General features: G+C 37.5%; 1 protein-coding gene and 1 long non-coding RNA gene across 4 annotated transcripts; one reads left to right on the top strand and one right to left on the bottom strand.

Moving 5' to 3' along the window:
- On the bottom strand, window positions 741-18,008 carry MMADHC (methylmalonic aciduria and homocystinuria, cblD type). Of its 2 annotated transcripts, XM_013967881.2 has the most exons (8): window positions 17,868-18,008; window positions 17,294-17,353; window positions 14,144-14,288; window positions 9,624-9,841; window positions 7,201-7,306; window positions 6,523-6,653; window positions 2,178-2,264; window positions 741-1,266 (listed from the first exon to the last, which is right to left on the bottom strand). In XM_013967881.2, exons 2-8 carry the CDS (start codon window positions 17,300-17,302, stop codon window positions 1,072-1,074), a joined length of 891 nt encoding a protein of 296 aa, XP_013823335.1. In that variant the 5' UTR covers window positions 17,303-17,353; window positions 17,868-18,008; the 3' UTR covers window positions 741-1,071. The 2 variants fall into 2 exon arrangements, with proteins under 2 accessions (XP_013823335.1, NP_001272543.1); NM_001285614.1 differs by lacking the exon at window positions 17,868-18,008 and having other exon boundaries at window positions 1,072-1,266; window positions 17,294-17,302.
- Window positions 18,083-23,861, top strand: LOC102186638. Of its 2 annotated transcripts, XR_001919537.1 has the most exons (4): window positions 18,083-18,245; window positions 18,533-18,605; window positions 23,072-23,293; window positions 23,754-23,861. It is a non-coding gene; the product is annotated as an uncharacterized LOC102186638 (long non-coding RNA). The 2 variants fall into 2 exon arrangements; XR_309785.3 differs by lacking the exon at window positions 18,533-18,605.

Raw genomic sequence — 24,926 nt, forward strand, 5'->3', positions numbered from 1 at the left:
AAGTTTTTTTTTTCAAAACACTATGGTAGTCACTACTTTATCTTCTTCATAACGAATGAGAACATTGTAGGTCTTACTCTGTGAATCGTAAGCAATACTCATTATCAGGCCACATGTTAATTAAGCAAAGAATTTTAAATGAAGTTATAAACTAAAGTTGGTCATCTTCATGTGTTCATTTAAAACACAGGCATTTAATTAAAAAAAAAACAAAACAGAAAAATCCATTTCAAATAATTCATTTCGCAGAAGTTACTTGTTCTCCTGAGATTTATCTCTATTCCTACTGACAAAAGACAAATCCAACATAATCCCGAGTTTAAAATGTTGTAAAAACAAGTTCTGTCCACCCTAAGGCATTTCTGTAAACTACTGCATTTTCTATCTGTTAAAATTAGAGAAATAAACCTAGCAGCTGAGTAATAGTTTTGTCTGAGAACAAAACACTTACCTGTCTCACCAAGGAGTTAAGAATTACTTTTTACTATTATTTAAAGTTGAGATTCAAATTCTTTTATATGTAAACATGTAGCATTATTCTTATTCTTCTTTTTCTGCATATACATTTCAAAGTTAATACTCAGACTGGTACCAGGACACTCGACAATAAAGAAAAAAAAAATTTTTTAAGTTAAATCTACACTGAATCCCGAATTCTCAATTGCATTTATTTAAAAAAAGAAAAAAACTTTAAGAACTGTATTTTAAAAAGACTGCAATTAAAAAAAAAACACATATGATCATAGCCAAATGTGTGATTTATTTTTGGAGAGGTATAATTAAAAGTGAGGTTTTTCCAATTAAGGGGAGAAGCAACAGTATGAGATCATACCCTGGTTACATGTTAATTATCACATTCTGTACAATGTGGATGTGCTCAACATGTATTTAATGATAATATGAGTACCTGAAATTTAAAAATCATAAACCACTTGCCAATATTGTAAATCCATAATGTTGAAATAAATACCTACAAGGGAGTAAATTTTAAAAACGGAAGCCTTTGACAATGCTTGTGGATCATCCCAAATGTTACAGACCAGCAGAAGATCAAATTAATTAACCCTACTGCTAGTTTCCACTTAATTTCTTCATAATATGGCTGTCTGGTGTAGCATTAGTGAAGATACTTCCTACAACCACATGGGTACCCCAGAGACTGTGACGAATCACTTTACAGCAGCCAAGATCATCAACAGAGAATCCTAAATGTCGATAGCGTTCATCTGTCTCAAAAAGAGTGTTGTTTGTATATGGTCCAAAAAACTGGAAGAAATAAAAAATGATGTCATATTTTTATTAACAAGAAAGATAATGGAGTAATAATTTTTATGTAGACATGAACACAGATCTGTATAAATAATGCAAATATTTAGAAGGTCAACTAAGAAATAAAAGGGTCACATGCAACACCTAACTGTCCTAAAACCTCTCCCCTCAATACCTGTGTATTCTGGAAATGTGAATGATCTAGCAGACTGTATGTTATCTAGAACCAAATGCATAACTTCACATGACCTTTAGAGATGACATGAGTCTTAGGCAATCATCTATGGTTCACCTTTATAATTTTTAAGATAAGAAATTATAGCCCAGGGTGTTTTTCATTTCTAGTACTCACTAAATCTTAACTTTGAGAAGAAACAATATATACTTCTATCTTAAGATTAAAATAAAATTTATTAATATTTGTAACTGAAAGACATACACAGAAATTAAAATTTGATAATAGTGGCTCATTATTTTTTTTAAAGTATAGCTTTATAAATGTTAATTTCCAAAAAGTTACTTTTCTAAGTATTTCTTTAACATCCAAATTTTCTTAATTCTAAAAATAATTTTCTTCCTTAATGAAACTACTGAATGCTAATTTTAACTAACAGTAAGCACACTAATTCAATTTAATTTGAATAACGTCTATCAGTAAGGATGGAAAAAATAAAATTTGAAATTATTTTTAATAAAAAAGATTTAAAGCAATGGAGAACTTTAACCAGGAGTGAGGTCCAGAGGTCCCTCAAAGTTGTGAATTCAAATGATTCTTATACTTCTGCGCTTAAAACTGTAGGGTTTTCAAGAAGTCCTAAATGATTTATATTTACCTAGGCTATAATTATAAAAAAATAATTCCTACTTCAACTTATAATCTAGCTTTCAAAATGTATTTAATTACTCACTGCCAAACCAGATGATGGGTCAATAAAGTCAGCCCAATAGCCTTCAGCTCGGAGGGCATAGCAAATTTCCTTAGCACCGCTGATGAACTGCACAGAAAAAGACACAAATATATTATGCTCAAGATAGCATCACTACAGATTGTTTTATTTTTCAATAAAATTTTAAAAATAAATATCTTTTGCCTCAGATAGAGAACACAAGATTAATAAAAAATTAAAACTAATGATAAATTAGGGGTTATAGTCTTAAGATTATTTTCACCAGTCCAAATGATTAATGGTTAATATAAAACTTTCATTTTTTTAAAGTCTAAATTGTACATTTTTTTCTTCTAAATTATTTGTTTTAGGAACTATTTCTAATCACTTTTGTGCTATTAACTCCCAAATTTGTCAAGGATTATAAACTATAGTTGCTATTTTGTATCACTATAGAAATTTCAAAATAAGAAAGGGAAAACAAAATATTCATAATGAAAAGATCTGAACCATTCATTTGAATGGAAGTTGTTTAAAAACAGGTACTTATTTGTATGTCCTTCAAAAATACACCTATCCAGTCACATAGTCATGAAATATTTCTGACAAGGCACATGAAAATAAGATAAAAGGATAGATTGGGTATAGGGCTGGACAGCATACTTACTTTTCACTATACGCTCCTCTATTTTTCTATGTAGTGTATAAATAATACAGACCATGTACATGCATTACCTATTCAAAATCCTGTGATGTTAACTCCTATGATGCAAAGACTAGCTTTACCAGAACTCTAAGCAGTGAAAAAGACAACAAATATTAGAACCAGATTAGAATGTTAAAAAAAAAGGACAGACTGTAAGTGTTTAAAATCAAGGGCACAATTCCACTTTCAGTCATAATAGAGTAACAGTTATCAAACTTGCCACCTGCTGAAAACCACAAAAACGACTGAAATACATGACGCAACTGTTTTGAGACACTGAACAATAGGCAGACACAAAATTGTAGTCTTCAAGAGAAGGGAAACAAATAAGGTGATCCCCATATATGCTTTAGCCTTCTGTCTGAGGACACTGTCCTGTTTCAGGACAAAGAAGTGGAGCCCAAGCAAAGTGACAGTGTCACTGAGCTGAGGCAGTAGAAAGCAACAGGTCTGGACAGCTGTAGCATCTGGACTTTGTGGGGTAGAGTGCTGGAAAAGAGCGTGACGCACAATAGGGTTTCAAAGCAGTCTGTAGAACAGTCTTTCCTGGTTCAGTAGCCTCATGCTGAGCTGTGCAGACACAGGGTGAGATTTCTTGAGGTCGAGCAGAGTGCCAACTGCAAGGCTGCAGCTGAATAGTGTTATCAGGGGTCATGCAGCGCTGGGTAACATGAATTTCAGGCCCACCCTGAGTGATGAGAACTCACTGAGCATCTCTGGCATTCAGCTGGTTCAAAGTCCAAGCTAAAGTTAGGCACATGGGCCATACTCTAAATAAGGGATGAGGAAGTGATAGTCAGAGAGCCGTCAAACTGAGCTGCCGCCTGTGTGTATAAATACAGTTTTGGTGAAATGTAGCCATGCCTATTCATTTATATATTGTCTATGGTTTCTTAGGGATTCCCTGGTGGCTCAGATGGTAAAGCGTCTGCCCGCAATGCGGGAGACCCAGGTTTGATCCCTGGGTCAGGAAGATCCCCTGGAGAAGGAAATGGCAACCCACTCCAGTACTCTTGCCTAGAAAATTCCATGGATGGAGGAGCCTGGTGGGCTATAGTCCATGGGGTCGCAAAGAGCTGGACACGACTGAGTGACTTCACTTCACTTTATATGGTTTCTTTAACAATACAAGGGTAAAACTGAGTAGTTGAGAGCCTATGACCTACAAAACCTAAAAAGCTACCATCTGGCTCCTTAGAAAAAGTTTATTGATCCCTCCTATAGATATACAACCTAAACTAACCTATGTTCTCTAAATACAGGCATATCTCATTTTTTGGACTTCACTGTACTTCACAGATAATGTGTTGTTTTACAAGTTGAAGGCCTGTGGCAACCCTGTGTCCAGCAAGTCTATTGATGACATTTTTCCAGTAATATTTGCTCACTTCATGTCTCTGTGTCACATTTTTGTAATTCTCTCAGTATTCCAAGCTTTTTCATCTATTATTATATTTATGATGATCTGTAGTCACTGACCTTTACTGATGTTTTACTACTATGACTCACTGAAGGCTAAGATGACGGTTAGCATTTTTTAGCAACAAAGTATTTTAAAATTATGGTATGCATTTTTTAAGACAATGCTATTACACATTTAATAGACTATAGTATAACATAAACATAACTTTTATAAGCACTGGAAACCAAGATATCCATGTAACTCACTTTATTGCCATATCAGCTTTACTGTGATGGAGCCGAATCAGCAATATCTCCAAGGTATGCCTAAACTTTTTTGTAAACTAATGAAAAAATTTACAAATACTGCATTCTTTAGGTTATCTATGTAATATTTGCACTTACTGCTATATTTCATTAATCCTTGCAATTCTTAAAAAGCAGGAAAACTGAATATGGTCTAGAAAAGTCATTAAAATTATGTATCAATTTAGTAAGACATACACAAAAACTACAAGGTGAACAAAACAATGTATTTAAATGTTTGCAAAGATTAAGAATGCCAAATGATCACAGAAAGAACCAGTTTAAATGTTTATCTTGTTCTGCTCATCAACAGGAAACACTGACATCTGCTGGAAAAAACTAGGATAGATTTAAACCACAAAAGATAAAATATCTACAAGTGTGATCCTAAAATAATCACTAACATATCTAAAATAGAAAGAGATGTTTTCTTTTCCATAAAAAATAAAACAGCTTTAGTCACTATAAAATTAAAAATCACATGAAAAAGTATAGTGCCATTTCAAAAACCTGAAAATTTGTTATAGAAAACTGAGTTATATTTATACTGGAGTCAGTATCAAATGAGGCTCAGAATCTTAGATGAATCAGAAAGTAGGACTTACAATGCAATGTACATGTGAGAACAAACTCTCCAGCATCTAAATGATAGTGATGATAAACTACTCCTGGTCTTAATATATAAACAGTATATGTTTACTGAGTTATTGTATATTTAAATTTCAACTCATCAAATTCAGATCTTCTAAAAATCAGAGACAATGTCTTATGCCTCTCTATAACTTCTTTGTTAACTAGCATATAACTTGCTCCTGACTTAATTACTACCTGGAATTTATTAGCAAAGCTGTATTTGGGACATTAAGTGTGAAGTCATTATCATAAAATACTTTGTTAAAGTATGTAAACAATATTTTTATAAGTTGTGAGAACCATACATCCAACACTAAAGAAAACATTAAAAAACTCCCAATATTATTCTGCATTTAAATTAGTAAAGAGAATTTTTTCAACTGTAGTTAAGTAAGCTAATCTTAATGTCATACATACAAAGGAATCAAACTCATATAATTTCTGAATATGAGATTTTAAGTTACCACTTATTTCTCAGGTTGATAAAAATGAAAAATAATGCTAATATCCAGGGTAAGAGTAACAGCCTATATAATAGGATGATCTTTTTGGTGGACAAATTGACAGTATATATTATAACTTAAAATAAATAAATATACCCCTTGATTTAGCAATTCCCTATTTAGGAATATGTAAGTATGTACATAAAAATACATGTACAAATATATTCACTGCCTATAAAGGCAAAAGTTTGATTTTCAACTTACGAAAGACTAAAAATTTTTTAAATAATTTAAAAGATTTATGGTTTGCCCATGTAATCTAATATTATACAGATTTTACAAAGAATGAAATATAATCTATGAGCAATGTGAAGGAAAGGTGTCAAAACGTATTTTCTAGTTAAAAGCAAAGGATGGGAAAAATGTAGGTATGTACAACTATTATATTATTATTGTGTACACTGCTATTGTTTACACTTTGAAGAAGGATTAGGTAATTGTCACTTTTTACTTGACATGCTTAAGAGACAGAGGCATGGAGGGAAAGAAAAGGATAAGAGAGGAGACAGGGTGGGTATGAAGAGTTAATTTTATGAAGAGTTGTTTATTGCATTTCCAAACTTCCTAAGACAGACATAAATTAAAAAAAAAAAACAAAAAACTAAGGAAGTACTGGACAGAATATAAATTTTTCAAAGATACTAAAAAAAAAACTCTGGCATTTTTATTTTCAGAAAACATGTACATTTTTTAAATACTGACATACATTAGGAGAGAACTAATAATGGTAAGAAAAGACAGCCATCATTTTAAAACAGTATTCACTGGTGTTTAAATAAGATTATAAAATTAAACAGTCAGCAATCGAAAGAATTACCTTTTCCAAGAGCACTTCTCTTTCATTTTCTACCTCCTCACTCCAAACAGTCATATCATTCTTAGTTTTCTGTGTTACAGTCAGAATCATTAGTTTGTTGGTGGCTACTTCTGGAAACAGTGATTCAAAATCTATAAATAAGAATAAAATTCCAGGAAAAAATTATTTTTTTTTGAAAAAAGAAACAGTGCATAAAACACTTTAGAAAAATAATGATTAAGTCAAATCATTATGGTACCAAATTAGGTTTATAAATGCATATTATTTTTTAAAAGGATGAAATAAATTTAGTTTTGGTTTACTTCTGTTCCTTTTGGATGAAACAAAAATATACTGCCAACAATTCCAAAGAGTAAATTGGGTTACATGTTGTTAGTCTTGGAATTAAAAAAAGTTTATTATTAAGATTTTTCTCAGTAATTACCTGGGAGTAGGATGACTTTAGGGAAAAAGTTACTAAAAATTCTACTAATCCTATCTAATGGTAGCATGAGGTCAGATGTCAGGTGACATTTGCTAATCTTTTTCTTGGCCAGGCAATCATCGTTTCCAGCGAGACATGTTAAAATATTTAGTTACAAAACATTTAATTCCTAAGGAGTACAGTTTTCAACATATTTAAATTAGTGACATAATCTGACACACACTAGTGTCAAAATGAATAAAAGCACGACATACCTCTTCGCAGCAACTCTGGACACGTTTGGATTGCGCATTCTACTTTGGCACTTTCAAAGTAAGTTTCTGCACTGTTAATTTCTTGTTCAACAGGTACACCACTACCCTTTAGGGGAATAAGAAATATATATAAACAAAATCTGGAGTTCAAAGAAAATATCCTGCCCGTTATAAACTTGTTTGTCCTAGAAAGCTTTTTCAATAATTCTAATCTAGCTGGTGATCAGGTAATAATCAGTGTATTCTTACATACTCAAACTTTTCTCTATAATGAATGTAATTTGAGAATTTTTTAAAAAATGTTGAATTTTAAAAAAAGGAATATATACCTACTGATATTCTAGACTTAATAGAAGTTGGTTAAAAAACTTAAAAATGCCATGATTATATCTTATAATGTTACCTCTTCTGATATTTTGTTATATCTAATTATCCTTTCTTTTGTTCTGTAAAATGGGCATTAAGAACATCAACTTACAAAACAACGTGATTAAATATATAATCTCTCCAACAGGAAAAGTCTAGAGGCTCTTATTCAATTGAAATTTAATGGGTGCCTATTATACATCAGCCATTATAACAGGAGCAGACACTACAATGATAAAACTCCAGTCTTCACTCTTAGGTATATAAGGGTTAGGAGAAGAAAAACAGCATGAACAAATAAATGCAATCCAATATGAAAAGTGCTACAGAGTTGTGAAGGAAGTCTTCTGGAGGTATAAATGGGGAAGAACCTTGCTTTGTTGGGAGAAATCAGGAAAAGGTTGAAATCACATTTGAGTTACATGTTAACTAATATATGTGTCTGACATATTAAAGAATGGACAGAATACAGATTAAGAATCCCAGAGGGAAAAAAAACAGTCTAGCAAGAAATAATAGTGCAAAGGCATGCAATGGTCAAAGAGAAAGGTGTAATTTTCAAAAAATGAAAAGTATGCTGTGATTAGAATGTAGAAGGAGTAGGAAATCGTTGGGAGGTGAGAAAAGGATCAAAACTATGGAAATCCATTTATGCCACATTACAAAATTTTGACTTTTATTTTAAATTAAATAATATTAATAAATTGTCCTTATTTTACATATAAAGAAACAGTCTCAAAAAGGTGAAGTAACTTTCTCAAGGTCACGAAATTAAGTATCAATAAATAAGAGTTAATCTCTGTATACAGATTTATCCTATCTCCACAGTCCATCCTACTATAATGCCTCTAAAAACAGAGATAAGGCAGAATTGAGAACTAAACTGACACAAATTTAAGGGCTACTTTCAGAGATGAAAGCAATGCAATTGTCACTGTACATGGGGGAATGATGAAAAGAGCAGGCAGGTTGTCACTGTCATCTTTACTTCTGGGACAGTGTGAGGATGACTAAGTCACTTATACTACTGACAACATGGGAATAAAGACAAGTTTTGAGAGAAAAAACGGCTCATTCAGTACTAGATGTGTACCAGTCCTAATTTTGGTACTTCTGAGACATCCAGATAAAGATATTTGGCAAGTAATACAGAACCAGCAACGTGAGAAACAGAAACAGTAAGTTAGGAAATATGAAGACATAGCCTATGGAGAAAGCTGAGGACTTAAGTGACCAGGGAGCAAGTCAAAGGCGAAAATGAAGAATAGACATTTGGGAAATATTGTATAACTGGTAGACAGAGGAGGCGCCAAGAAGACGGAGAAGGAATTATCTGAGATAAAAAGGGGAGGTCAACTGTGTCCCAGTGTTAGGTTACTGAGACTGTGAGGGGTTATTACTTTTTATAATATCGTTTTGATCAAAATCTTCACCTGAAACTACATAGAAATATGAAAAATGGTAAGGATCAGGGGGTGTGACAAACTCTGAAATGCATGTAACTTCCCATTTGAGTGAGCAAGGATGCAATACTAGTTTTAAAACTCATTTAAAGAATTCACATGCAATACCAGTTCTAAAAAACTCAAAAAACCTCTCAGGAATTGTTTTTACAAAACCTATTTAAAAATCCTACTTTTTAGTTTACTATATCTGAAGAATTTTAGAGATCTCAAAATTTTCTTAAGTTTCTAAATGGTTAGAGGAATATAAAACTAATTGGAATTTGGTCCGTATATAGATTATAATTACTGTTTGTAAAAATGAATAAAAGAAAATCTAAATTTCCAGTTACAGAAATTAAGTTATTTATGTTTACAATAAATATTTATTAAAAAAGATATTCTGAAGAATCAATTACCTAAGAAACTGCAATGTGAAAAATTATATAGCAAAACCATGTATAGGACAATACCAAGGTTTTAAAAACTATACATGCTTTTTCTGTATATACTGGACTTAGTTTTTTTTTTTTTCAATGAAAGTAATATGCTCATAGTTATCAGAAATACAGCTGTAATAATTAGAAAACAGAATGAATGATATTAACAACATACCTGAAATTCATTCACATATTGTGCCATAACAAACTCATGTCTTTCGCTCGATAAAGGTTCTGCTAGAACATCAGGTAAAGTTTTATGAACTTGGCTTTTCTTCTGTGATGCTGTACCGTTGAGGTGACAGTCAAAACCTATGTTCCCAGGAAGCTGGAATCTCTGATCCTGAGGTCCAAATGGTCCCATAGTTTCATCAGGCCAAACTGTTCGAGAGCCTGAAGAGGAACAACAAAAGGAGCAATTTTCTCCTTACAACTTAAGTGCATTAGACTGAAAGAATGTGAAAGAATGTTGTTCTTCCAATAAGGTTTTTTTTTTTTTTTTAACCTAAACAATAGATCTTTAAGTTTGCTTTACTGGTTGAATATGCTAGTTGGTTTCATGTTATTTCCGAAACCCTAGTTGAAGCAACCAGCTGCCAACTCATAGTTAATTCCCTTATTAGGGAACAGATTGAATAAAGCATTGTAATCTATACTATGTAATTCTTTTTTGTCTGGCTTCACCGTGTGGCTTGTGGGATCTCTGTTCCCTAGAAAGGAACTGAACCCAGACCATGGTAGTGAAAGCCTGGAATCCTAACCATCAGACCATCTGGGAACTTCTGTACTATGTAATTCTTAACAGTCATTAGTAAATCTTTACATATGGTGAAAGAAATTCACAGGATAAATGACATTAAAAGAAAAAGCTAAGTCCAAGAACAGTATATGTGACATTTATTTTACATGCTTATAATGCTTTAAATACAGAAAAAAAAACCAAACCAAACTTGAAAGTAAAGATACCAGACTTAATAGTGGTTACGCTTGGGGAGTGTGTATATGTTAATCGTTCAGTCGTGTTAGATTCTTTGTGACCACATGGACTGTAGCCCACCAGGCCTCCCTGTTCATGCGATTCTTGAGACAAGAATACTGGAGTGGGTGGCCAGTTCCTTCTCTAGGGTATCTTCCTGACTCACGGATTGAACCCGGACCTCCCACACTGCAGTCAGATTCTTTACCATCTGAGCCACCAGGGAACCCTTCGGGAGGGGCATTCAACTGCTGTTACCTGGTGGCACAAAACATTAATGGACTTGAAAAAATTCTGTACCAACCAAAGTGACATAATGCCCTGTTTACCAGTCACATGCATGAATATGGATTAAATACTTACAGAAGAATACACATTACTTTATTCCTATAAAAAAAAAAAAATCCTAACGTGAAAAATTAAAAAAGATCCAGAAAAAGTAGCTCAGAAAACCAAATGAAGAAATACGCAGAGTAGGAATTTTGTTCAGAGAAAGGAAAGGATGGCTGCAGACTTTAGTTGGCAATAAAAGTATTTATAAATATTCTGCTAGAACTAAGTGACTAAAAATGGTCATGTCATTATAGCTGCCCCTATGTGATGCCCATATCTCTCTTCCATACCTATGACAGACATTACCTATCAATTATGGAACTTTTCCCTGCTGAACCCAGACACTGTCACATAATTCTCAACCCAAACACTCTAGCCCAGCACATCTCAAACTATTAAGTATTAAGAATCATCTGAGAACTTCTCAAAATGCAGATTCTGATTTACCAGATCTAAAGTGGGCTCAAAATTCACTTCTAACCAGTCCCAGATGATGCTGATGCTATATCAGGCCATGCTATACTGGTCTGCAGATCACACTGAGTGATAAGGCTCTAGACAGCCACCAATGACTGACTGGAGTCAGTTCACAAACTAAAACTTATCAGCTGTTCTGAACAACATGGGTTTTATAGATTATTCGGATGTGTCTTCAAATAAATATTCAATATTAATATTGGATATGAGCATATTTTCAAATGTTTACTGGTCATTTAGGTTTTCTCTTACAGAAATAGCCTGTTAAAACTCATTTTTGAAATTTTTGTTTGGTTTTCTACTGGCTTGTTTTTGTCCTATTGATCTACAAAAATTCTTTATATAGTTCTCCCTAGGTATTCACAGGGCAATGCTTCCTGGACCCTCATGGATATCAAAATCTGCATATGCTCAAGTCCTTATATAAAAAGGCTATAGTTCAACTGACCTTTGAGCAACTCAAGAGTTAGTTGTTCAAACCCTGTAGTCAAAAATCTGAGTATAATTCACAGTCAGCTCTCTGTTTAGTCATTTCCACATGCTCAGAGTCAAGGAACCGAGAACTGTGTAATACCGTAGTTAGTTATTATTGGAAAAAAACTTCTGTATAAAACGGATATGCACAGCTCAAACCCATGCTGTTCAAGAATGAACTGTATGTGCATATATGTAACCTATGTACATCTTCCTGTATACTTTAAATCATCTCCAGATTACCTATAATATTGAACACAAAGTAAATGATATGTAAATAATTGCTGGCACATGGCAAATTCAAGTTTTGCTATTTAGAACTTTCTGGAATTCCCCACCCTCTCAAATATTTTCAGTCTCTGATTGGCTGAATCTGAGGATGCAGAACCCATGGACAGGGCAGCCAAGTTGTATATTCATAATACAAACCCTTAACTATTCTGAGTGACAGACCTTTAATTTATGATAGATATATGTTTGGCCTTCAGATCAAGAAAACTGAAGAATAATCAGAGATGGAGTTAGAAAACTGAGGCAAGAAAACTAGGGGAGGCTTTGCATGCCCAAGTGAACTGACATTACACTGTAAGTAATGTACTGAATGAAAAAAGGATTCCATGGGCAATGACTTCAGAATAGATTAGGTAAAGTTTCTAAGAGCCCTCCCTTAGTATTTTAGTGTGCTTTATAAACCTCTCTTGAGAAACCTATATGCAGGTCAGGAAGCAACAGGTCAGGAAGCAACAGGTCAGGAAGCAGCAGTTAGAACTGGACATGGAACAACAGACTGGTTCCAAATAGGAAAAGGAGTATACATCAAGGCGGTATATTGTCACCCTGCTTATTTAACTTATATGCAGAGTACATCATGAGAAACGCTGGACTGGAAGAAACACAAGCTGGAATCAAGATTGCTGGGAGAAATATCAATAACCTTAGATATGCAGATGACATCACCCTTATGGCAGAAAGTGAAGAGGAACTAAAAAGCCTCTTGATGAAAGTGAAAGTGGAGAGTGAAAAAGTTGGCTTAAAGCTCAACATTCAGAAAACGAAGATCATGGCATCTGGTCCCATCACTTCACGGGAAATAGATGGGGAAACAGTGGAAACAGTGTCAGACTTTATTTTTTTGGGCTCCAAAATCACTGCAGATGGTGACTGCATCCATGAAATTAAAAGACGCTTACTCCTTGGAAGAAAAGTTATGACCAACCTAGATAGCATATTCAAAAGCAGAGACATTACTTTGCCGACTAAGGTCCGTCTAGTCAAGGCTATGGTTTTTCCTGTGGTCATGTATGGATGTGAGAGATGGACTGTGAAGAAGGCTGAGTGCTGAAGAACTGATGCTTTTGAACTGTGGTGTTGGAGAAGACTCTTGAGAGCCTCTTGGACTGCAAGGAGATCCAACCAGTCTATTCTGAAGGAGATCAACCCTGGGATTTCTTTGGAAGGAATGATGCTAAAGCTGAAACTCCAATATTTTGGCCACCTCATGTGAAGAGTTGACTCATTGGAAAAAGACTCTGATGCTGGGAGGGACTGGGGGCAGGGGGAGAAGGAGACGACAGAGGATGAGATGGCTGGATGGCATCACTGACTCAATGGATGTGCGTCTGAATGAAGTCCGGGAGTTGGTGATGGACAGGGAGGCCTGGCGTGCTGCGATTCATGGGGTCGCAAAGAGTAGGACACGGCTGAGCGACTGAACTGAACTGAACTGAGAATGATTAATGTGATATAGTGGTATACAAGGTGGATAAGAAAAAGCAGACTTTGATTTAATAAACACTAGTTAGTAAAAAGTAACGGCTGCGGCTGCTGCTGCTAAGTCACTTCAATCATGTCCGACTCTGTGTGATCCCATAGATGGCAGCCTGCCAGGCTCCCCTATCCCTGGGATTCTCAAGGCAAGTGGAGTAGGTTGCCATTTTCTTCTCCAATGCATGAAAATGAAAAGTGAAAGTGAAGTCGCTCAGTCGTGTCCGACCCTCAGCGACCCCATGGACTGCAGCTTTCCAGGCTCCTCCGTCCATGGGATTTTCCAGGCAAGAGTACTGGAGTGGGGTGCCATTGCCTTCTCCGAAGTGATGGCTATATTTAGGAAATTCAGCAAAGAGTGGCAAGCAGTAGTAACATAGTTTAATAGGATCAAAAAAAGATTTGTTTCAGGGAAGACAGTGTGTGTCTGAATATAGATTAGAAAAAAACTAAAGTTCAAGAAAGTAAGTTTTAGAAACCAATATTCATTCTTTTATTTTTTTAAGTATTGTAACTTTCTGGCATAAATAGTTAGGCAGAGCTCTGATTTTACTTTCAAAGGGATAAACTCAACTTTAGAAGATCAGTAAAACTTCAAGTAGAAATATTACAGGAAACATAACAAATGTTATGAAACAATTTTAAGTAAAGCAAAAATAAATTTTACTTACAGATATCTGGAGGTGCAGTGGCCACATGAGACTCATCAGAACCTGAAGATCCTGCGGTTGAAAAGGCTCTGGGATTGACAACCCTTTTAACTAAAGAGCAAAATCCTGGGAGATAGGAAACCAGTCTGGCTCTGTTACAGAGCACCTAAGAACGACACAAAACCCAAAATTATTCTGGATATAAATGTTATACTAACACAGACAATCTCAGGCAAATCCTCCCATTGCAATGTATCTTTTAAAACCAACATTGATTCTACTGTTATTGAGCACCTGCCATAGAATGAGCATCACACATATTTATAATTTTAAAAATAAACACAAATATTAAAAAAAACACACACACACAAGTATGTTATTTGGGTAAAAATATATGGCTTTCCTAGCAAGGCCAGAATCAAGAGTGCCATACAGAAAGAACAGGAACTTTGAAAAGTTGTCCTGTGTTCAGCAGCAACACTAAAAAAGTGGCACAGCTAGTAAGATTCTTCTATTTTCAAAATAAAGAACTTTCAAAACCTCTCCTAGGAAAAAAATCCTACTTACTTTCACACTCTTCTTTTATTGCTATTAGATTGTACTGATTACCTCCTATGCTATCTTTCTCTTGATTTTACGGCAATGTCCACTTTCCTCCAGTTTAGCACACATCTTCATGATACCTTCTCTGCTCCTAGGTTCATTTGCTAGACGCAGGTCAGTTACAATATAAATGTGTGAACATCTTTCATGTATAAACTTAATCAAAATAGCTAAGTCAGAATAACTTAATGCAGGGGTTTGCTAACTGCAGCGGACTGTAGCCTCCTGTCTGTTCTGGTGAATACAGTTCTGTTGTAACACTGCCACACCCATTTATGTACTGTCTATGGCTGTTTTCTTGTCATAACTGCAGTTTTCAGAGACTCTGGCCTACAAAGCCTAAAATATTTGCTACCTGGCCCTTTATATTTTAAAACACTGCTGACTCTTAGATTAGTGGAAAACGCGTAAGAACAAATACCATATCATCTGTGGAATTCTACTAAAAGATTTGAACAATTAAGAGATCCTTGAGGTCATAGGAAAAGTTTCATGGAGGATATACTGGGTTGTGAAGAAACAGAAATTTAGGCACTCATTTCAATGAAGGCCTTTTAGGAAGAAAGGTATGGAGGTCGTTTTCAAAGAGTGACAGGTTCACTGAAGGTGGATGTTAAGTAATGCAGTAAAGAACAGGCTTGAAATTTAACTTATGAGCAACTATAAGAGGCTTTATATTTTGTGACACAGACAGGAAAGGGCCTATTACAAGATAATAAATCAGAATTTTAACCTGTAGGCAGGGAGGAAGAGAGTTAACTGATAAAAATAAAAGATGTTTTAAGGAATGTACAACTACGGGTAGAGGAGAGAAAGGAGTGGGATTAGAGAGGTGGTATGAAAACTAGTTACCAGGAGGCTGGAATAGTCTAGCCAATTGATACTTTGGAATCATTCTTTTTCCCTTTCATATAGTATTCTGAAATCCAACCTGTGTGTTCTTTGACTGGTCTTTCTACCGCTGACAGAATTTCTTACTAATTTTATCTTCCCTTCTCTTACTCCACTTTTCAGTCACATAAAAATACCTACCCAACATTTCCATATTTCTGTCTTTAATACTGCGTAAGATTTCTTCCACTAAAATGCCGTTTTCCTTCTCCGCTTAGGTCGGACAAATTCCAACTCTTTCCTCAACATCCAGATAAACTGAACCTCCTCCAGATGTCTCCAAAATGCAAGGCCTGTTTCCAGAGCATTCTGTCCACCTGAACACTTAAGCATCCTCCCCTGGCCCTACAGTCTCATCATTAGATTATTACTTGACGTATCACATTCAACTACAAGACTACAATCCTGGGTAATTGTTACGTTACCATGTTAGTTTTCCTAACACACAACTCTAATTAAATCACCAAAATTTAAAGAATAAAGTCCAAATTACCAAGTCTATCATTCAAAACTCTTTGCTGGTGGTTTAGTTGCTAAGTCGCATCCGACTCTTTGTGACCCCACGGACTGTAGCCCAACAGGCTCCTCTGTCCGTTGGATTTCCTAAGCAAGAATACTTGAGTGGGTTGCCATTTCTTACTCCAGGGGATCTTCCTGACCCAGGGATGGAACCCGAGTTTCCTGCTTTGCAGGAATATTCTGTACCACTGAGCCACCTGGGAAAGCCCCAAGATTCTTGCTGCTGCTGTTGCTAAGTCGCTCCAGTCGTGTCCAACTCTGTGCGACCCCACAGACGGCTGCCCACCAGGCTCCCCCGTCCCTGGGATTTTCCAGTTAAGAGTACTGGAGTGGGTTGCCACTGCCTTCTCCGAAGACTCTTGTTACTTGATCCTAAATCCACAATCCAACCTTATTTCCCACTCATCTTTTTCACATATCTTACACTCAAGAAGACAGAAATGACTTCTTGATTTCTGAAGGAGGGTGGGGCGGGGGGCTGGGGGTATCTTTGAATATACCCGTTCTGGGTGAGATTTAGATAATCTCACCCATCTTTTAAAATTCAAATGTTTCTCTGATTAAATGAACCCAAACCCCCACTTTCCCCTCTCCACAAAGCTCTGAATCTGTATTGTACCTCTGTGTAACTTTTAAAATTAGTTTCTACTCTTACTGTAATAGTTTTCATGTATGTTTTATGACCCCTATGGCACGATGCGTTTAAGAAATCACTGGACAGTTACCGTGAATAAATACCTCTGGCCTATGAGAATAATCTCTCCTGCTCTCATTTTGTAGTATTTGTAAGGTTACTTCCTATACTAAAACTGCTACAAAACCTACCCAAACAGAAACCGGCTTAAAAATAGATTCTAAGTATTTACGAAAATAATTTCTTTTTAAATTACCCAAAGGATGCTGGCACTGAATTTATTTCTCAAAAGGAATTTGCATAAATAAACAAAAAGTATTGAGAAATATGTTTGTTTTCAAGCTACCTTCAAGGCATATCGACCTAATTTCACACCCCTTGTTTCCCTTGACATTTTTGATTCTCTAAGTACAAGAAACATTATGCCATCAATGCCATTATAATTAAACCCGCCCCTCCATTTCTTAACGAGTTCCCAAAATAATTTATTACTGTACTGCTTCTTAAGAGACTAATTTACTCACATTGGCCATTTCTGGCGGAAAGGGCAGACGAAAATTATCTTCCCTTTTGTAAAGTTATTCCTGGGAAAGGACAAAACAAAACAGGCCGGTGACGGATTAAGCTCTAACAACAGATCACTCGGGTAATGTCCACCATCGTCTACTGGGTGTCCCTTCTTCCGCGACAGGACCAAAGTCCAAGCTGTCCCCGGACCCCAGGAGACCGGGATTCGCCCCCTACCCCCACAGGGCACAAGTCGCTGCCCACAGGAGGCCTTGCAGTTCTCAGCCCGCCCGGTGTGTCTGCGGAAGACAACTCCGACTAGATCCGGGGGAGGAAAGAGGGGCCGTCCACCAGGATGGAGTCCTGAGGCTCCAAGTAGGTATTTTAACACCGATCAGGGTTCTAAACAAGCTGTGAGCAAAGGTTCCAGCAAAGATGAAGGTTGAGGAAGCGAAAAAGATCCTAACGACAGAGTGACAGGACGACCGGGGACAGCGACAGGGGCCCTGTGAGTATAGGGGCAACACCCAGAGCTGTGGCCCAAAGATGGGCAGATCTGGAGGGGCTAACGCGGGCGGAAACCGTCCGTACCAGTCGCCGCCGCCACAGCCGCCTCCAGCGGTCCCAGGCCCGTACTCTTCCCGTCTTCAAAATGGCGGCGCGACGGCAGAGGGAGTAGCGCTGACGCTGGCAGTGACCAGACTGAAGAAGTTGCTTTCGAGCGCATGGATGGGAATGATCCTCGAGCCGATGCTGCGCACGCGCACGGGAGGCCCACGTAGCACCGCCCTTTCATTGGCTAGTCCACCGCCCCCACGTACGAGGAGGAAAGGTGAGGTGTGGCTAAGGACTTGTGGGCTGGAGGTCAAGGCTCCAGAGCTGCGTTCGGCACTCATTTAATTTCGATCATTAACTCACCGATGTATTTGAAAGCCTCCTCTTGCCCCAAGACTTTATTGCTCAAAGGAGGTACAGTTTTCTGTTCTTTGTATCTATTTTTTTTTAATTTCGAAAATAAATGTTTTTGAGAATAGAGCACCTTTTCCCTTTATGTGCCAGACTTTTAATAGGCGCAATAAATATATATCCCATGACGTATTTATAAGTATACACTTAAAAAAATTTTTTAATGAAGGATAATTGTTTTACAGTATTGTGTTGATTTCTGCCAAACATCAACATGAATCAGCCATAGGTATACCGATGTCCCCTCCTTGAACCTCCCTCCCACTTGCCTTCTCATCCCACCCCTCTAGGTTGTTACAAAGCCAAGGTTTGACATCCCTGAGTCATAGAGAAAATTCCCATTGGCTGTCTATTTTACATATGGTAATGTATGTTTCCATGTTACTGTGTCTATCCATCCCTCCCTCTCCTTCCTCCCCGCCTCCCCTGAGTCCTGTCCATAAGTCTGTTCTCTGTGTCTGTGTGTCCACTGCTGTCCTGCAAATAATTTCATCAGTACCATCTTTCTAGATTCCATGTATCTGCATTAGTATATGATATTTGTTTTTCTCTTTCTGACTTAACACTATATAATAGGCTCTGTATAATACGTTCAACCAACTCCATTAGAACTGAAGAGTATATCATTTTAATTTGTCATTTGTATTTTACAAAGTTAACTGAAGTCCATACTTTATTCATATTGATATTTTTTGATGGGTCATGTTGGGCAAGTTATAGTCTCTTTATGCTTTTAGTTTCCTCTCTTCTAAAATGGGAATAATGTAATAATAGTGTGCAACTCATAGTTCATGAATATTAAATCAGTTAATATGTAGCTAACACATCATTGGAAGGACTGATGCTGAGGCTGAAACTCCAGTACTCTGGCCACCTCATGCGAAGACTTGACTCATTGGAAAAGACTCTGATGCTGGGAGGGATTGGGGGCAGGAGGAGAAGGCGACGACAGAGGATGAGATGGCTGGATGGCATCACCGACTCAATGCACATGAGTTTGGGTGAACTCTAGGAGTTGGTGATGGACAGGGAGGCCTGGCGTGCTGTGATTCATGGGGTTGCAAAGAGTCAGACACGACTGAGCGACTGAACTGAACTGAACTGAACTGAACACATGTAGCATGCGCGTGCAGACACAGACACACACCAGTGAGCTGAGTATTTGAGTTACTTACAACTCATTCTTTTTTCATTCCTGATCATTTCACCTTCAAGTCAGCTTACTAGTCCAGGTTATATAACATGATTTTTGGTTGAATGATGATTATAAGCTTTTTGAGACTGGGAACCATATGTTATTCATCTTTGCCAGGATAGAAAATCACCTGTCAGATGGAGGTGGGAGTGAACAGCAGTATGGCAGGAGGCTGTCAGGAGTAACTTCATAGTGTAGGTGATACTTGATCAGCATTTTGAAAGATGAGTAGTTGTTTGTCTGAATGCCAAGAAAAGGCATTACAAGGGTGAGGACCTTCAGTCAAAGGAAGCAGTATGGACAGAGATACAGAATCCAAAACACTATGGGCAGTTGAGGATATCCACAAATAAGCAAATGATTGAGTTGGAGGTAGACAGGGGCCAGATCATAGTCAGTCTTCAGGGAACTATTAAGGTAGATGTAATCCTGGAAGCAACGGATTACTGGGCAAATTTAAGCCATCATGGCATTATCAGATATGTGTCTTGGGAAGATCCCTGGGCTTCACTATACAGGATAGGTTGGAAGAATGTGGAATTGGACCTGGAGCAAGTGGTTAAGAGACTATTGCTGTGCCCATGAGAAAGAACATGACACCCTGAATTAAGGGTGGGGGCGAAGTTGAGGAATCAGGACTGTGTAGCTGTCCATTAGTTGCAGACAAGGTAAAGGACACATTGAAGATGATTCCTACATTTTTGACTTAGGATTCTTGGTGACTAGAGTTGCTTTTGCTGAGATTGGGAATCCAGGAGTATTAATTTGTGGAATGTATGCTATGTGGTGGCGCTCGTATAGGGATTTTTCCATTCTTTAATTCTCATAACAATTCAAAAAGGGACATACTATTATCCTCATGTTAAATATGAAGAAATTAAAGCACAAATGGCTTACGTATATTTCTCAAGCTGCCAGGGCTGGATTTAAATCTCAGTCTGTTAGGTTTAAAAATAGTGTTTTCTTTCCCATAGGTGTTGTCTCCTAGGAAGAAAATAGGTTTTAGGGGAATGATAATGAATTTGGCTTGGGATATCTTGAATTCTGAGATGCCGGAGGGACATTCATATGTAGTTGTTAGTAAGTTATTGGACAGTAGGCCTGTTGCTCAGGAAAGTGGTTTATGTGGGAGACAGAGATTAGAGAGTCATTGACATATGGGTAGCAGTTAAAGCCATAGGAACTCCTTAACCTGGAGTTCAGTAGTGGGCTTTAAGAGAAAAAGGTCTGTGAGACTGCTGAAAATGTATGCAAATTTTTGTATATTTGTAAGCAGATCCATTTCCACCCCCTAGGAAGTCAGCCCATAGCTTCTTTAGATTCTTAAAGTTCAGGAGTGAAAAGATCAAGAACCACTAGTGTAGCGTGTAAAAGAAAAAGGGCAAAAGTCAGAAGATTAGGTTATATAAATGAAAGGGGCAGTAGAAAAAAAAACTAGTAATAGAGACTGAAAATTTTCAGTTAGAGGGTAAAAGGAAATCAAGAGAGAGTGTTCTAGGCATGAAGAAGATAATTGCTCAGGTATATTCAGTTCAATTCAGTCGCTCAGTCGTGTCCGACTCTTTGCAACCCCATGAATCGCAGCACGCCAGGCCTCCCTGTCCATCACCAACTCCCGGAGTTCACTCAGACTCACATCCATTGAGTCAGTGATGCCATCCAGCCATCTCATCCTCTGTCATCCCCTTCTCCTCTTGCCCCCAATCCCTCCCAGCATCAGTCTTTTCCAATGAGTCAAGTCTTCGCATGAGGTGGCCAAAGTACTGGAGTTTCAGCTTTAGCATCATTCCTTCCAAAGAAATCCCAGGGCTGATCTCCTTCAGAATGGACTGGTTGGATCTCCTTGCAGTCCAAGGGACCCTCAAGAGTCTTCTCCAACACCACAGTTCAAAAGCATCAATTCTTCGGCGCTCAGCTTTCTTTACAGTCCAACTCTCACATCCATACATGACCACAGGAAAAACCATAGCCTTGACTAGACGGACCTTAGTTGGCAAAGTAATGTCTTTGCTTTTGAATATGCTATCTAGGTTAGTCATAACTTTCCTTCCAAGGAGTAAACGTCTTTTAATTTCATGGCTGCAATCACCATCTGCAGTGACTTTGGAGCCCCCCAAAATAAAGTCTGACACTGTTTCCACTGTTTCCCCATCTATTTCCCATGAAGTGGTGGGACCAGATGCCATGATCTTCGTTTTCTGAATGCTGAGCTTTAAGCCAACTTTTTCCCTCTCCACTTTAACTTTCATCAAGAGGCTTTTTAGTCCTCTTCACTTTCTGCCATAAGGGTGGTGTCATCTGCATATCTGAGGTTATTGATATTGCTCCTGGCAATCTTAATTCCACCTTGTGCTTTTTCCAGCCCAGCGTTTCTTATGATGTACTCTGCATATAAGTTAAATAAGCAGGGTGACAATATACAGCCTTGATGTACTCCTTTTCCTATTTGGAACCAGTCTGTTGTTCCATGTTTCGTTCTAACTGTTGCTTCCTGACCTGCATACAAATTCTCAAGAGGCAGGTCAGGTGGTCTGGTATTCCCATCTCTTTCAGAATTTTCCACAGTTTCTTGTGATCCACACAGTCAAAGGGTTTGGCATAGTAAATAAAGCAGAAATAGATGTTTTTCTGGAACTCTCTTGCTTTTTCGATGATCCAGCAGATGTTCGAAATTTGATCTCTGGTTCCTCTACCTTTTCTAAAACCAGCTTGAACATCTGGAAGTTCACAGTTCATGTATTGCTGAAGCTTGGCTTGGAGAATTTTGAGCATTACTTTACTAGCATGTGAGATGAGTGCAATTGTGTGGTAGTTTGAGCATTCTTTGGCATTGCCTTTCTTTCGGATTGGAATGAAAACTGACCTTTTCCAGTCCTGTGGCCTAGATGCTATAAAAAGTGTTGTTGAGGGCCAAAACCAATCCATTGTATTTGATAACTAAGGCAATGGTGACTTTGCCAGAGGAGTTTGAGTGGAGTAGTGGGTGGAAGGAATGGAATTTTGATAACTGAGTATTCAAGGGATGAAACACAATCTCTTGAGGGAAGAGACTTTTCCTTTTGTTCACTGTAGTCCTGGGAGTTCACTGTATTCCTGACACAGTGAGATGATCAATAATTTGTTGAAAGTTGAACAGATGAAGGAGTGGTGGCCATTAGCCAGCATGTGTGTGTCCTAAGTCGCTTCAGTTGTGTCTGACTCTTTCTGACCCTGTGGATTGTAGCCTGCCAGGCTTCTCTGTCCATGGGATTCTCCAGGCAAGAATATTGGAGTGGGTTGCCATGCCTTCCTCCAGGAAATCTTCCAGACTCAGGGATCAAACCAGCATCTCTTACATTGTCTCCTGTATGGCAGGCAGATTCTTTATTTCTGAGCCAGCAGGGAAGCCCCATAGCCAGCATACCCCAGTGGTAAAAAATCTGCTGCCATGCAGGAGACTTAGGATCAATCCCTGGGTTGGAAATATCCCCTGGAGAAGGAAATGGGACCCCACCCAAGTATTGCTGCCTTGGGAATCCCATGGACAGAGGAGCATGGTGGGCTATAGTCCACATGGTCACAGAAGAGTTGGACATGACTTAGTGACTAAACAACAATAACTGAAAGTCGCAGCCTCTTTCTGTTCTATTTCCAGGCTCTATCCTACAAGAGTGTTTATCTACCCAACAGCTGGGCTGGGGGAGTAGTAGTGTTTCCATAGCATAAACGAGGACAGTGTGATTCAGAGAGGCTGAGTAAACTGCCTGATGCCACACAGCTACATGCAGTGATGAGTATGAGTTTCAAACTTGGATTTGTCTGGCTCCAAAATCTCTGTCTTCCATGCCAGTAAAACAAAGGAGGAGAAGAACAAGAGGTGAGTATGTCTCTCAACTGTTATCCCAGTTTTCCCATATCTCTCTCTCTCGGATTGTTCTTATTCTTCAGAGACAAAGCAGGGCCTTCATACAACTATAATGATTGATCAAAGTACCAGATTATGAGATTATTCAGAGGCCTATATGTAATCCTTGGGGTTTTCTTTCTCATCTCTCTTTCTCAGAGCTGCCTGCATTAATACTTTCTGAAAAACACAGCTTTTTAAAAATTTGCATGGCTTCTACTAATTCTCAATAACAGAGGATACATACTTAAGCAAACTGAGAAATATATAGTCATCACTGCATGCTCAACTTGGAAAGACTGTTGTATTGCAGCTAACTCTTTCTGTAAAAACAATAGGATTATAAAAGCAAAGAGACAAGAGGGAATATTTTCTGCTCAGCCATGCATATCTAAAGCATATTAAAAGTAATATTCTGTGTTTTCTTTTTTAGAAAGGTGCATGGAACTATTAGCTGGCTGCAAGAAAATAATGAGTAAAAAAGGATAATTATATAAATTTTAAAATGGTATGAATAAAAGAAAAATATGTGAACACTTGGTTTTTATTCTTTGATTTGGTTATGGAACACAACTATTGAGAACACATATTTTTAAGTTGCCTGTATCTGCTGCAAAAGCTCTTTAGTGTTTGATACATTAAGACAGGCATAGTTTTGGCCATTTCTGAAAACTCAAGATTTTCCTGGAAACCCCTTGTATGTTCCAGCTATCCATTGCTAGGTGGTGATATGTGGCTGTTATAGAGTAATGTTACAGAGTGAATGTTATTTGTCTCTGGGACATAAGGGAGGAAGAGCCCTCAATTTAATATTTTGTTTTTTAGCTTGAATGTGATTTATACATGTTGTCACTGGACTTTAATTGTGATATTAAATATAAAAATTGCTGATGTGCTCTTTGTCTCTCTCATCATTACAATGGAGACGATATTATCTACTTCATAGATGTACATGATATACATGAGATAATCCATGTAAAGATAGTCCATGTGAAGATATGAGATTGTATGATACACACATACATACAGCCCCTGTAAAGAGTTTAGCACAGTGCCTGGCACTTAGCAAGTGTGCAGCAAATGTTAGCTGATATCATCTTCCTCATCATTGTCTGGCATCATTGTTCGTTGTCATCTTTGCCCTCCATCCTCATGGGGAGATGAGAGTGTGGTAAGGAGCTGTGGATCCCATACATATGCACAGGCTTATCAGGGCTGATGCTGCTGCCTAGGCCCTCCTCTCTATTTGGTACCAGGAAATGGTTTGGTCTAGAAAGGAAGAGGCATGGATTTACGTGGGACTCAGGATGTTGGCCTGTTTTGTTCTGAGCTACTTCTTTTTGAGGTGATGGTGGTTGTATTTTAGGACTTAAAGCATAAAATCAGAGCAGACAATAGGAATGGGAAGATTTAAGGAAAATCGGATTAAACACTGAGTGAGAAGCATCCATAAGTCACGTTTTGTAAACTTAGGATTTAGGCTGTGGTGATCTAGCTACATAGAGAAAGTGGAAATGCTTCGATTTGAAATGAGGGTATAATGCTACCTGGGAGCTTGTTAAAAAGGCAGAGCCTCTGGCTCCAACCCAAAATTGTTGCCACAGGA

This window comes from Capra hircus, chromosome 2, assembly GCF_001704415.2.
Source record: "Capra hircus breed San Clemente chromosome 2, ASM170441v1, whole genome shotgun sequence".
Lineage (NCBI taxonomy): Eukaryota > Metazoa > Chordata > Mammalia > Artiodactyla > Bovidae > Capra > Capra hircus.

What these genes read in the sequence shown, in the direction of transcription:
- MMADHC (XM_013967881.2), bottom strand. An exon ending in AATATGTGAATGAATTTCAG is followed by an intron (nt 7,307 to 9,623) that starts GTATGTTGTTAA and finishes ATTCCCCTAAAG; the next exon opens with GGTAGTGGTGTACCTGTTGA. An exon ending in ACCCATCATCTGGTTTGGCA is followed by an intron (nt 1,267 to 2,177) that starts GTGAGTAATTAA and finishes TATTTCTTCCAG; the next exon opens with TTTTTTGGACCATATACAAA.